General features: G+C 45.6%; 4 protein-coding genes across 4 annotated transcripts; 2 read left to right on the forward strand and 2 right to left on the reverse strand.

Moving 5' to 3' along the window:
• Positions 1–205: 205 nt before the first annotated feature.
• On the forward strand, positions 206–3,109 carry VIP1 (inositol polyphosphate kinase VIP1; the record flags this gene model as incomplete). The annotated part of the gene is made up of 1 exon (XM_020213691.1): positions 206–3,109. One exon carries the CDS (start codon positions 206–208, stop codon positions 3,107–3,109), a length of 2,904 nt encoding a protein of 967 aa, XP_020070682.1.
• Positions 3,110–3,262: 153 nt separating this feature from the next.
• On the reverse strand, positions 3,263–4,540 carry PRS1 (ribose phosphate diphosphokinase subunit PRS1; the record flags this gene model as incomplete). Its single annotated transcript, XM_020216421.1, has 1 exon — positions 3,263–4,540. The coding sequence occupies one exon, from the start codon at positions 4,538–4,540 to the stop codon at positions 3,263–3,265; it is 1,278 nt and encodes a 425-aa protein (XP_020070683.1).
• A 633-nt stretch (positions 4,541–5,173) lies between these two features.
• BER1 (Ber1p) lies at positions 5,174–5,955 on the forward strand (the record flags this gene model as incomplete). The annotated part of the gene is made up of 1 exon (XM_020213352.1): positions 5,174–5,955. Exon 1 carries the CDS (start codon positions 5,191–5,193, stop codon positions 5,953–5,955), a length of 765 nt encoding a protein of 254 aa, XP_020070684.1. The 5' UTR covers positions 5,174–5,190.
• An 18-nt stretch (positions 5,956–5,973) lies between these two features.
• Positions 5,974–13,014, reverse strand: FAS1 (tetrafunctional fatty acid synthase subunit FAS1). The gene is made up of 3 exons (XM_020217507.1): positions 12,944–13,014; positions 11,326–12,328; positions 5,974–11,301 (listed from the first exon to the last, which is right to left on the reverse strand). Exons 1-3 carry the CDS (start codon positions 12,958–12,960, stop codon positions 6,208–6,210), a joined length of 6,114 nt encoding a protein of 2,037 aa, XP_020070685.1. The 5' UTR covers positions 12,961–13,014; the 3' UTR covers positions 5,974–6,207.
• Between the last annotated feature and the right edge of the window lie 48 nt (positions 13,015–13,062).

The raw sequence follows: 13,062 nt of genomic DNA on the forward strand, positions 1-13,062 counted from the left end.
AGTCACCCGCACACCACCAATTTCGCACGTGCAACATCGAATGGCTGCTTTTAATACCGATGATCTGTTTTTATGGGGCAGGAACTCTTCTCTTTCCTCTTCCTTCACCTTGGAGTATTTATCCATTCCAGTCCGTTGAAAGAGGATATTGGAACGCAGAGCCGAGGAGACACACCAGTTCTCGTAGATCGCCCTCTCAGTAACCATGGCTGATCCGATTGATATAAAGAAAGTGCCCGTTTCCCCGTTGGTATTGTCCAATGACTCCGACAAGGCTATGGCGTCGATTGCTCCGATTCTCGAAGGGTTCTCTCCAAAGACCTCGTCCAGTGAGAACAATTCTCAGATGCACTTGCCTCCAGCTGCTATCTCAGATAAGAGCGGTACCGTTTCGCCGGTGCGTAAGTCTTCCAACTCGGTGACCAAGCTGCAACTGCCAAAGATTGGTAAGATTGGAGTCTGTGCTATGGATGCGAAGGTGCTCTCCAAGCCGTGCCGCCAGATCCTCAATAGGCTGATCGAGAACGGTGAGTTCGAGACGGTTATCTTTGGTGATAAGGTGATACTGGATGAGTCTGTTGAGAATTGGCCAACCTGTGACTTTTTGATCAGCTTCTTCTCAAAGGGGTTCCCCCTTGATAAGGCGATCAACTATGTTAAGCTGCGCAAGCCCTACATCATCAACGATTTGGTGATGCAAAAGGCCCTCTGGGATAGACGATTGTGTCTTGCACTGCTCAACAGTGCCGGCGTTCCAACTCCTGAGAGACTGGTGATCTCCAGAGACGGCGGTCCGAGAGTTGATGATGAGTTGAAAGAGGCCTTGAAACAGAAGGGCGTTGACGTTCAGTATACTCCCGAGCCTGAATGGAAGATGATTGATGAAGACACCATCGAAGTCGATGGCAAGAGGCTTTCCAAACCGTTTGTTGAGAAGCCGGTGGATGGAGAAGATCACAATGTTTACATCTACTACGCAAAGAAGTCTGGTGGTGGTGGCCGCCGTCTGTTCAGAAAGGTTGGTAACAAGTCGTCGGAGTTTGATCCAAAACTGTCAACACCAAGAACTCAAGGCTCCTACATCTATGAGAAGTTCATGGATACAAACAACTTTGAGGACGTCAAGGCGTACACCGTGGGTCCTGAATTCTGCCATGCTGAGACCAGAAAGTCGCCTGTTGTTGATGGTATCGTTAGAAGAAACACCCATGGTAAGGAAATCAGATACATCACTGAGCTCAGTGAGGAGGAGAAAACCATGGCAAAGCACGTTTCCAATGCTTTTGCGCAGACGATCTGTGGATTTGACCTGTTGAGGGTTGGTGGTAAGAGTTACGTTATCGACGTCAATGGATTCTCATTCGTCAAGGATAACACTGAGTATTACGATAGTTGTGCTAAGATACTGAGAGATATGTTCTTCCAGGCAAAGAAGATTAGAGATGTTCACAAGCTGGTCACACATGAAGCACCAGCAGAGGAGAAACAACAGAAATGGATCCTCAAGGGTATAGTCACTGTGGTTCGTCATGCTGACAGAACCCCAAAGCAAAAGTTCAAGTATTCGTTCAGATCACCAATATTCATCTCCTTGCTGAAGGGATACAAAGAAGAGGTCATTATTAGAGAAGTTTCTGACCTGGAAATCGTCCTCAAAGCCATCCGAATCGCTCAAGAGCAGAAGTTGGAGGACCCAGCCAAGTTGGAGCTTTTGGCAAATACGTTGTCAAAGAAACTGAACTTCCCTGGTACCAAGATTCAATTGAAACCTGTCCTGGATAGCGAAAATGAGGTGGAAAAGGTTCAGTTCATCTTGAAATGGGGTGGTGAGGCAACTCACTCGGCACGCTATCAGGCCTCCGATCTTGGTGAGCAGATGAGACAAGACATGGAGTTGCTGAACAAGGATATCTTGAACGACATTCAAATCTTCTCATCCTCTGAGAGAAGAGTCTTGACATCTGCCAACTTCTGGGCTCAGTCGTTGCTGGATGGACCAGTTCCTGAAGGGCTGATTCAAATAAGAAAGGATTTATTAGACGACAGTAACGCAGCAAAGGATTTGATGGATAAAGTGAAAAAGAGACTCAAACCATTGCTTAGGGAGGGAAAAGAAGCACCACCACAGTTTACTTGGCCACCAAAGATGCCCGAGCCTTACTATGTGATTAAAAGGGTTGTTGAGTTGATGAACTACCACCAAAAGATCATGGAGTATCACGTTGAACACGATACATTCGATGATATGAAATTAGAGTGGTGTTCTGGTGAAGATCCATCTCTATTTGTTGAAAGATGGAATAAGCTGTTCAAAGAGTTCACCAACTTGGAGAAGGTTGACCCATCGAAGATTTCAGAATTGTACGATACAATGAAATTTGATGCTCTTCATAACAGGGAGTTCTTGGAGAGGATCTTCTCGCCTGTGAGCTCCATCGAGAAGCCAAGTAAGTCAACGTTGCTCATTGATGAGTATCCAGAACACTTGAAGCTGTTCCAGGCTAGTGAGATTCAAGCACACAATCACTTCCTCTTTGATGATCAAATCTTTAAATATTTGAGAGAGCTGTACAAGCTCTCTCAAGTACTGTTCGACTTCATCTGTCCACAGGAGTATGGTATCACGCAAGCTGAGAAGCTCGAGATTGGACTGTTAACTTCTGTTCCACTGGCTAGAAAGATTCTCGGTGATCTACACGATATTATCAAAAACGACAAGCCTGGTATGATTGCCTACTTCACCAAGGAGAGTCATATGTACACTCTGTTGAATATCATCTACGGTGGTGGTATCCAACTTCGCATCAACAGAAATGACTTGCCTGAATTGGACTATCTGTCTCAGATTATCTTCGAACTGTACGAGGACGACGCTGGTAAGAATCATTCCATCAGATTCAAACTGTCTCCAGGGTGTCATACGCAAGATCCTTTGGATGTTGAGTTGGATGACAAGCACTATATTTCATGTATTCCAAAGATCAGTTTGACAAAGCATTTGGACTTCGATCTGGTTACTCAAAAGATGAAGAGCAAGTTCAAGATCGTTTCGTTGCCAAAGAAGTTCACAGCAGTGAATATCTCTAGCCCATTACAAGCTCCGAAATGAGTTGATGCACTAGTCTTACTTCCAATCACCTGAATGCTACACCATGTTATATAAATGCATAAGAAGAAAACAACCTTTATATATGTGTGATGATGCCTTTTAGTACTTTTATAAAAGAGTTTCGATATAAAGACGAAGAATCGGAATATGACTCTAGAGAGTGCTTAGTGAGTCAAACAAGACTGAGATACTCTCACCATAGTGATCACGACGGATACACTCGGCAAGGATTGGAGCAATGTCAATGGTGACGAGCTTTGGACATGTCTTCTTCTCTTCAGTCAAAGGATAAGTGTTTGTGACGACAACTTGATCAATGTATTGAGAGTTGTTCAACTCTTGCAAACAATCATCAATGAACAATCCATGTGTAGCAACAACATACACCTTCTTAGCACCACAGTTGAGACGACAGTGTTCAGCTGCTGCAATGAATGAGCCTGGTCTGTCAATCATATCATCGAGGATGATCACAGAACGTTCTTTAACGTTACCAACAAGGGTGATGAGCTTCTCCTGTGAAAGGGCAGCTGGCTCATCATCAGCATCGGAGTCGTCAGCGTCGTAAGTGCCACCAAGAGCATACGAAGTCTGGTCGTGTGGAATCTCACCGTCCTCGGACTCATCATCTTCCTCCACTACAGCCTCTGCAATGTAGTCGTCATCGACAACATGGCCCTTGACAATACGGGCCGTCTGTAGCCCGTTTGACAAGATGATGTTCTCCACTTCATCTTCATCAAGAGTGTCGCTTCTCTTGTTACTTGAACGTCTTCTGACGGCACTCTGTCTTCTCTGCTTGGCCTCCTTCTTCTTTTGAGCCAATACATCCGCAGTACGACGACGGTCAGTGTGAATCATGGCAAAGTTGATCTTCAAGGAATCAGCCAAAGCAGTAACTCTCTTCGTACCACCTGGGTTCTTGGACACGACAACGGCATTCTTGTAATCATCCACGTTCTCTCTGATCCATTTGGCAAGACTTGGTGCACCGTACAAGTTGTCAACTGGCTTGGAGAAGAAGCCTTGCATCTGGGAAGCGTGCAAGTCCATGGAAATGATATGATCAGCACCAGCCATGATGAGCAAGTTAGCCAACATTCTCGCAGTGATAGCACCTCTGTGCTTCTTCATCTTTGACTGCTTAGAGTACGGGAACTGTGGAATCACAGCCGTGATCTTCTTCGCAGATCCACCTCTACAGGCAGAGACGAGAATCAGCAACTCCATAATATGGTCGTTGATGTCACCGGAACCACTCTGTATGACATACACATCCTCATCACGGACGGAGACACCAATTTGAACCGAAGTTTCACCGTTCGAGAACTTCTTCAGAGTGCAAGGCGCAGGCTCAACACCCAACTTGGCACAGATGAGTTGCCCGAGCTCTGGGTGAGAGTTACCAACAAACACTTTACACTTGCGCATCTTGGAGTTCTCGGTGAACGGGTTGGCCTTGTTGTTGAAGCACGACACGATTAAAGAACTTTAAGGGGGGGCACAATAGAACGACGATAGAAGACAAAGGAAGCCTAACCAGAGATTATAGCTCTCCTCTTTTCCGGTGTTGTGAATGACTTCAGTGAAACAAATCTGGGGATGCAACCAATCCGATGAGATGGACTCGTACCTTGTTCCCTTTCAGCGCTTCCAGCTTCTTCTTCTTTGCTCGATATTCGACTTATAAACCCAACCAGACAGTTCAGGTAGATAAGACAAGGCTTTGGTAATCAATAATGACACACAAAGGAGAAGGAATTGTATCAAACTTCAGCTAAAATTGTGTATCATCTGAAAAAACAGCCAATACAAACTCTTCCAATCCCATCTGAAATTTTTTTTGTGATGGCCCCCAACTTTCTCCCGTCGGACTCTCGGAGATATCAGGATAACTTGGGTTGCCCAAACGGGAAAGCAAGGGCGATACGGGGTTACCCGGACGCAGTGTGCCAGTCACGTGCAAGCTGCGTCCCGTACCGACAATATCGACCCTCTACTTCAACACCGAAGAGCGATGAGCATTGAGCGATGAGATGGAGGGAGAATATGGGTGTCATAGCGGTGGGATTGGAGTAGAGATGGAGCAGTTCGTACAGACTAAGAACAGACGGAAACTGCCTGGGATCCAGGATCCGACGTGCGCGTCTGAAGGGTCGATACGGGCTTTTGAGACGAATCTGGAGGCTGCTTTCAATACCGTGGTGGAAAGTGCTCTCTTCGCACAGATTGAGAAGTCATTGGAGACTGTGCGCCTTGAGAGAATACGATGCGTTGCACTTGGATCACCGTGTCAAGAAGAGCCTGCACTCTACCAGCTGGCTCTTCTCATGGCCATTGCTAAGGCTAAAGGTGTGGAGGAGATCTCTCTCTACGACCCGGTCTTCACTCGCCTCGATAAGGCCTATTTCGAGAAGGTTGGCTACATCGTGGAAGAACAGTACACGCCTGTTGATTTGCACCTCACTCTTTACTTCCTGCCACATGCACCACTGACTCTCACCAGCTGTGTGCTCAACGAACACCCAAGGTATCTCTTGTCTAACAACGTGCTGAGCCACACAGAGAGAATGAGCAAATCCGACCTATATGAGAAATACCCGTTGTTGGCAAGGGTGGTCTATCAACTCGAGCAAAGTACGAAGCCACCTGTCGATGACTTCCAGCCCGTGGTGTCCAAGAGGAAAAACAGAAGACCAAACAAGAACAGATACGTGGAGAAAGAACTCGACTATTCAATCATAGATGCGTATTTCTCCAAGCCATCACTCACAAGCTACAAGGAGTTCGAAGAAGGCCCGTGGCTGAATTCGTTCACTGATCTATCATTGCACGTCCTCGAATAAAGCAGTACTACATAGAATAAGACATGTTCTATAACCAAAACAAAAAAGCAAACTTCATAATGTATAATTAATTAGGAACGAAAACGCATCAAGTTCACACCCAAATGTCCAATGCAAAAGAAACAAGTAGCGATAAGTTATAAACCAGGAGAAAGTAACGAGTCGTACCACATGGCTCGACTTATTAACACCACACTAACAAATCAAACTCAGAAGCACGTCGCTGAGATATTAAAACAATAAACGATTGTCTTATTGTTGATACTTCTCCCAGTTATCAAGAACATCCTTGATCTTATCGGACTTGGTCAACGCATAGACATCCTCAAAGTATTCCTTGGTGACAGCAAATGGCTTAGCAGTCAAGTTTGGAATATACTTGCCAATCAACTTATCAGTCTTGACGTTCTCCTTCAAGATGTTCTTCTCCAAGAACTTCTTGAATGGCTTAACACCATTTCTCAAGTAACTGGAGTGGAATGGAACTGAGATACCACGAAGTGGAATACATGCGAAACCTCTCTCTAACTCAATTGGTTGTGGCTTAGCAAGTGACTTTTTGGAAATCTCATCAATAATCTCATTCAAGTGCTCCTCAACCTTTTCAATTGACATGGACTCTCTCAATTTGGAGATGTCGATCTTTTGGAGTTTGATAAAGTTCAAAACGTTTGTCAAAGTGTCCAACCCACGCAGGTCACCAGCGGTAACATATTGCTGGTTCTCAACGTTGAAGTTAACAATTTCACACAACCACTCTGTTCTCTTGCCCACTGCATCAACAACAAAGGTCAAAGCCTCATGGTTGAAGGTTGGGGAGATTCTCGATGGGTTGACGGCAATCATACCATAGTTGGATCTTCCCAAAGAATCTCTTGGAACAGCAACTTGCATGGTCATACCTCTGTAGAACACAATCTCCACAAGGGACTCAATAGACATAACCTCAGCGAGAGAAGCCAAAGAAGCATATTCACCCAAAGAGTGACCAGCAAAGATACAATCAGCTGGAATTAAGCCTTTAGCCTTCAAATCCTCGAAGGAAGCCTTTTCCATCAACGTCAATGCAGGTTGTGTAAACTGAGTGGCAGAGATCAAACCACCTGGGTTCTTGAATGTGAAAGAAGTAGTCTTCTCATCAATCTCCTTGAAGATCTTTTCAGAGACAATGGCACCATCAACAAGAGTTTCAAATGTCATCTTGGTGTAGTTTTCTCTAATGGCTCTACCCTTTTCACCACCAAAGTGAATAGTCAACTCGCTTGGGTTGTTCTTCACAATATCAATGATAGAGAAACCATAGGTGTTCAAGAAATGAACGTCGGCTCTGTCCCAAACGTTTCTTGCAACCTCGGACTTCTCGTACAGGTCCATACCCATACCTTGCTCTTGAGAACCTTGACCAGTGAAGACGAAAGTAGTCACTGGCTGGTCAATCTCTGCTTCACCCGTCAGAACAATGTCACCATTCTCGTTCACAGTTTCAACCTTGATGATCTTACGACCATTGATCATACCGACGTGTTCCAAGCGTGTAGTCAGTGTGTCATTTGGCAAAACCATACCAACAAAGTTGACAGAGAATGCACGAACTCTGTGGGAAGCAGAATCAGCAGCCCAAGATTCGACAATGGCACGCACAGCAGCACTTGAGTACATACCATGAGTAATAGTGCCTGGCAAGTTGGCATATCTGGAGAACACACGAGAAACGTGGATAGGGTTGTAGTCACCAGAGACAACAGCATATGGTTCGTTGGTACCTGGAGCACGAGCTTCAACACTAGTGATTGGAATGCTATTCTCGAACTTGACACTCTGTTCGATGGTGGTACCGTTTCTAGTCAAGTAATCAACAACTGGGTTACCGTGTGACTCACCGGCTTCATAATCAACAGAACCAATTTGGATAATTTCCTTGGTTGGAAGTTCAAGCAAGACCTTACCACTAGACTTGACAGAGTTGAAGATGGTCTTGTTCTTATATGTCAATTCAGTTTCAAGCTCGAAAGTCAAGGTTTCGTTCAACAAGTCCACATCCTTCTCCAATTCAAACCACTCCTTAGATTTCAAAACAGCAATGTCCTTTGCTGACTTGATGTGGAGTTGGAATGGGGCTTCAGTGATCTTGGAGAAAGTATTCTCAAAGTCGTTGTATTCGCCTCTGTAGAAGAATGAGGAAGCAACTTCAAGAACTGGTTCGCCCTTTCTAGAAACAACACCAACCACTTCCACAACCTTACCGTTCTCCTGGTTAATCACAGATCTGATTTCAGCAACAGAAGAGACAACATCTCCCTTAGCCAATGGAGCAGCACCTGGGTACATTTTGTACGAGTTAGAGAGGTGAACCAATCTCAACAAATCACCATCAACGGTCTTAGGGAAGATAGCTTTGATGATTGATTGCCAACCGACAACAATGGCAAAGTCCATAGGTGCCAATTGCTTTCTACCAGATCTGGAAACGAAATCCTCACACTTGTTACCGACAGCGTGAGTGAACTCGGCAATATCCTTGCCAGTAATGGTGATCTCGTCACCTGGAATTGGCTTGTGAACATCAATGTCAAGGTTGAATGGCTCATTGAACCACAGCTTCCAGTAGAACTCCTTGATACGATCGTTACGATTCTCAGTGATCTCAATGATAGGAGCAAATCCATCTTCAGGGTTGAACTTGTAAAGAAGTGGAAGAGCAACAGACTCCCTCTTGACGTTTCTATGCTCGATCAATGACAACTCAATAGTAGTGGCATCCAAAGCCTTCAAAGTGACGACTGGTTGAAGCTTGCCCTGAATTGGCTCAGAGACAGTCAAAACTGTCTTTGATGGTTCGTCTGGGTTGACAATCTCAACAACGACACCCTTAGCTGGAGCCAAAACTTGAGTTGCTGGGTTGGAAACAAAGTTGTGGCCTTGAACAACACGGTGTGTGGAAATAAATGCATGTCTCCATGAACGCTTTGGACCGGCCAACAACTTAAACCACTCCGCAGGATCAGTAGAGTTGGAAGCAGTGTATATAACCTTGTTACCAGATTCAACTGCATCATACTTCACAGAAACAGGCTCCTCTCCACCAAAGTACTCAACAACTGGGATCTTGGAAGCATCACCACCATAACGGTCCTTAACTAACTTCTGGATGTGACCCTCGTGAATACCATCCAAAATGGACTTGACTGGCTCATCAACATCGTTGGTGAATTGAGCAGCAACAGGACCATGCAAGATACATGTTCTTTGGACATCTTGATCGACAACAGCCTCCAAGTCTTCAGATTGCCACAATGAATCCTTCTTGAAGAAGACTTCAAATCTCGAATCCAACACAGGAACGAATGGAACTGGCTTCTGAACTGGGTTGGTACACAATGTCAAGAAATAGTCAATATCTTGTTGGTTGATCAACTGGGTCTTAGCACCTGGGTAGGCAGCAAAGACAGTCTCAATAGCCTCGTCTGGGTTCTCCAAAGCAGTGAAGGATGGCAAGACAGAAGTGGTGACCTGAGTGGTGAAACGTTCCTCAACACGACGCAAGAAGGTACCAGTGCAGTTTCTCAAAGAAACATCAATCCATCTCTTGGAGCCTCTAACATACATAAGTTCAACCATTCTCTTTGCGATTTGCTCATAAGTCAAATCTTGGAGATCGTAAACCTTACCATCAATAGTGGAGAACCATGGCTTTTGGAAATCATCGTTCAACTTCTTGATGATATAGTCCTTCTTCTTATCCAAAGCATCTTGGAGTTTGTTCTTTGGCAAGTTGAAAATGGTGTTGTCCATCTCGTGCCACAACATAACACCACGTGTAGCCAGTTTGTGAATTGGCTCGCCCATCTCGGATCTGACAGTGATGATACCACCTGTTGGCTTCTTGTACGTTTGCTCCCATTGAGAGTCTGGAACACCAGGAGCTGCAGCAATGGCCTTCTTAGCATCTGGAGAAGTGAATGCCTCTTTGGCAATCATAACTCTAGAACCGGTCAAAACACCATCAAATGGCATTGGTGGGTAGTTGAACTTAGCAGACCACTCACCAGTCAAGTATGGGTACGTATCCTCGGCAGAACCAAACCCTGAACCGGCAATCAAAGAGATATTTGGACATCTTCTAATCTTAGAGTACATTTGCAAGATTGGTGCATGGAAGTCTTCAAAAGAGTGGTGACCACCACCACGACCACCGGTCCATTGCAAGACGATTGGGAAAGTTGGATGGGCTTTGGCAATGGCAATGGCTTGAGAGATGGATTCAACAGAACCTGGCTTCAAACCCAAATGAGTCAAACCAAGAGTCTCAATGTACTCAGTGGCAACCTCCAAAGATGGGACACCGGCACCAATGGTCAAAGATTGGATTGGGAATCCCTTTTGTCTCAATTCACCAATCAACGGAATACCCCATTGCAACATTCTTGGGTTGACATAGATCAAGTTGATACCGATACCAGTACCGGCTGGAACTTGAGCAGAAACCTTCTCCAAAGCATCAGTGAAGGTCTTTGGGTCAAAGTAACCACCACCTGCAATTTCAATGTGGTAACCAGCGTTCAAAGTAGCAGCAACAAAGTCTGGGTGAACAGTGGTTGGAGTCATACCTGGAACCAAGATTGGGGCTCTACCGAGAAGTCTGGAAAACTTGGTATCAACGTAAACCTTACCACCCTTAGTCTTCACCAATTTTGGTTGGTACTCAAGTAACCAGTTTTGGGCAAACTTAACATTGTCGTTCAAGTCGAACAATTCCTGCTTGTAACCAAACTCATCATCAATGGAGTTATCCAAGACACCAGCAATGATGACACGAACACCCGTACCATCCTTGTTACGGTGAGTCAAAACACCAAGACCAGAAGCACCACCTGGACCAAAGTCAACCAAGTGGGTAGCCTCGAATTGAGTGGCCAACTCCCAGTTGACTGGCAACTTGGTGATAAGCAAGTTCAATCTGTTAATAACAGAACCCTTGAAGTCACGCAAATCAGTACCGTCAAATGTGTCGTAAACAGGAATCTTCAAGTCGGATTGTTTGAATTCCAAGCCTTCTCTTTGCAAATCTTCTTCAACTAAATCGAATGCATCAGCGAGCAGATGACAATGGAAAGGAGAGGTAATTGGTAAGAATCTGTTAGAGAATTTGAGTTTTCTCTCAGAGTAAGGGATTCTAGCCTGGTCCAAACCAGCAGGTGCCTTAGCCTTTCTCAAAGTCAAGTTAAAACCGTAAAGAGACTGTGGAGGACCAGAGACAACCAAGTTTCTAGCACCGTTGACCAATGAAATAGCAATGTGCTTCTCCTTTGGCAAGTGAGCGTTGGTTTGATCAACAAAGTCTTGAACCTGTTCCTTAGTCAGGTCTCTCACCGACAACATTGGGTATGGATTACCTTCACCGTTTTCGATAGAATCCTCCAAGATTGAAGGTGGAAGTGCGGTGTTTGGATAAACTTGGTAACAACGGACACCAATGTAGAACATGAAAGCGATGGACTTGTTCAATGACTCGATAAAGGATTCCCAGGAATCAGCCTCGGCAATTGCCAAAGCGATTGTCAAACCTTGGGAATGACCGGTTGCACCAGAAAAGTAACTTCTCAACTCACCTGGAGTCATTCCGAGGACTCTGGCAGTGATGGCATAGTGAGCCAATTGGATGACACAGATCAAAGGACAAGACACTGGAATCGACAGCAAATATTCACTGGATGGGGTCTTCTCAGGGTTCTGTAACCAAGTGATAAGGTCTGAACCTTGTGTATAAATCTTCTCAGTATCTGGAGTGGCTCTGACCAGATCGTTCAGCTTATCAGCCGCGGCCTTGATGATATCAGCAACCAAGCCACCGTAGATGTTGTAGAGCTCTCTGAGCTCTTCAAAGTAGTCCTCGGTATTACCTTGACCACCGAAGATGGCCACCAATTTGGCCTCATTGTTCAAGACCGATCTGAACAGTGCCGAGTCGTACTTCTTGAATGGCTTGTTGCTGGCCAATCTGGCAGCAAAGTAGTGCTTGACAACAACCTTAGCCTTTTCCAGGGTAGTCGGATACTCCTCGGATGTCAACAACCCTGAAGCCACTGTGTGGACGTCATTACCGTTCAAGTACGTGGCCTCGAACTCTGAGAGGACGAGGGCCAACACCTGGTCGAACTGACCCGAGACGTTAGGGTCAATGAGTCCCGCGATGTAGCCCAGGAAGCCAGCCAACAGCTCTGTTGGAGAGCTTGGCTCATCTTCACCTGCAAAGCCCTCTGTGACCTCAGGCAATTGCTTCTGGAACTGTTCTTTCAGTTCAGAGGCGACAAAGAGCAAGTTTGTTGGCACCAACAAGGTATACTCGATGGAGCCGTGGGACAGCGTCAGCGGTCTCAACGACGAGTTGGTGTAGTTTGGAGTGAGAGCGCCCGTCATGGTCAACTGTGCTATACGTGGCTCTGTTAGTACGGATCAAAAGTGCGGCGTATGGGTGTTGCACACTTACCGCTCGTTACTGTTTATGTGTGTGTAGACTGGAGCAAAGGGCAGGAGCCGGCGGGTTTGACGGTGACGATATTCAGCGCTTTTCAATGGTATGGCCCGGTGCAAATAGACAAGCTCAGTCAGGCAGCAGAGAATAAGGAATCGAACAACGAAGAGTGTTAGCAGCGGTGTGGTGTGTGGTGTAAGCTAATCCTCCTTCGGGCTCGGTATCAACACTTGTTTCTTCTCAGTAAAGGCCGGGTCACTCGAATAACTCAGCGGTCGTTTTCAGAGATAGCAGAAGTCAAGTGGAACAGGTCTAAGCACGCAATTGGCGGATCCCCGTATAGTTCTCTTTATATAAGTCAAACCTCTTGATGGAAAAGTATCAGAGAAAGGGAAAATGATCAACAACGTCAACCTTTTTTTTGTTGGCGATGGGATGCATATTATTGGGTTCGCTATCCTAAGCGTACGCGTCCCTTCTACGCGGGAAAAAGTGCTCTGTACCGTACAAAACAACAGCGTGCGCGAGCCCATGGCCGTGGTTTTGGCGCCTGTGGTTACCACAGCGGTTTTTCTGTTGACGTTGGCTCCAACTTTTTTGGGCTGTTCCGCGTTGGAAATCGGTTGGATCCTCCA

This window comes from Cyberlindnera jadinii, assembly GCF_001661405.1.
Source record: "Cyberlindnera jadinii NRRL Y-1542 unplaced genomic scaffold CYBJAscaffold_6, whole genome shotgun sequence".
NCBI lineage: Eukaryota > Fungi > Ascomycota > Saccharomycetes > Phaffomycetales > Wickerhamomycetaceae > Williopsis > Williopsis jadinii.

What these genes read in the sequence shown, in the direction of transcription:
- FAS1 (XM_020217507.1), bottom strand. An exon ending in ATCCATACCCAATGTTGTCG is followed by an intron (nt 11,302 to 11,325) that starts GTGAGAGACCTG and finishes ACTAAGGAACAG; the next exon opens with GTTCAAGACTTTGTTGATCA.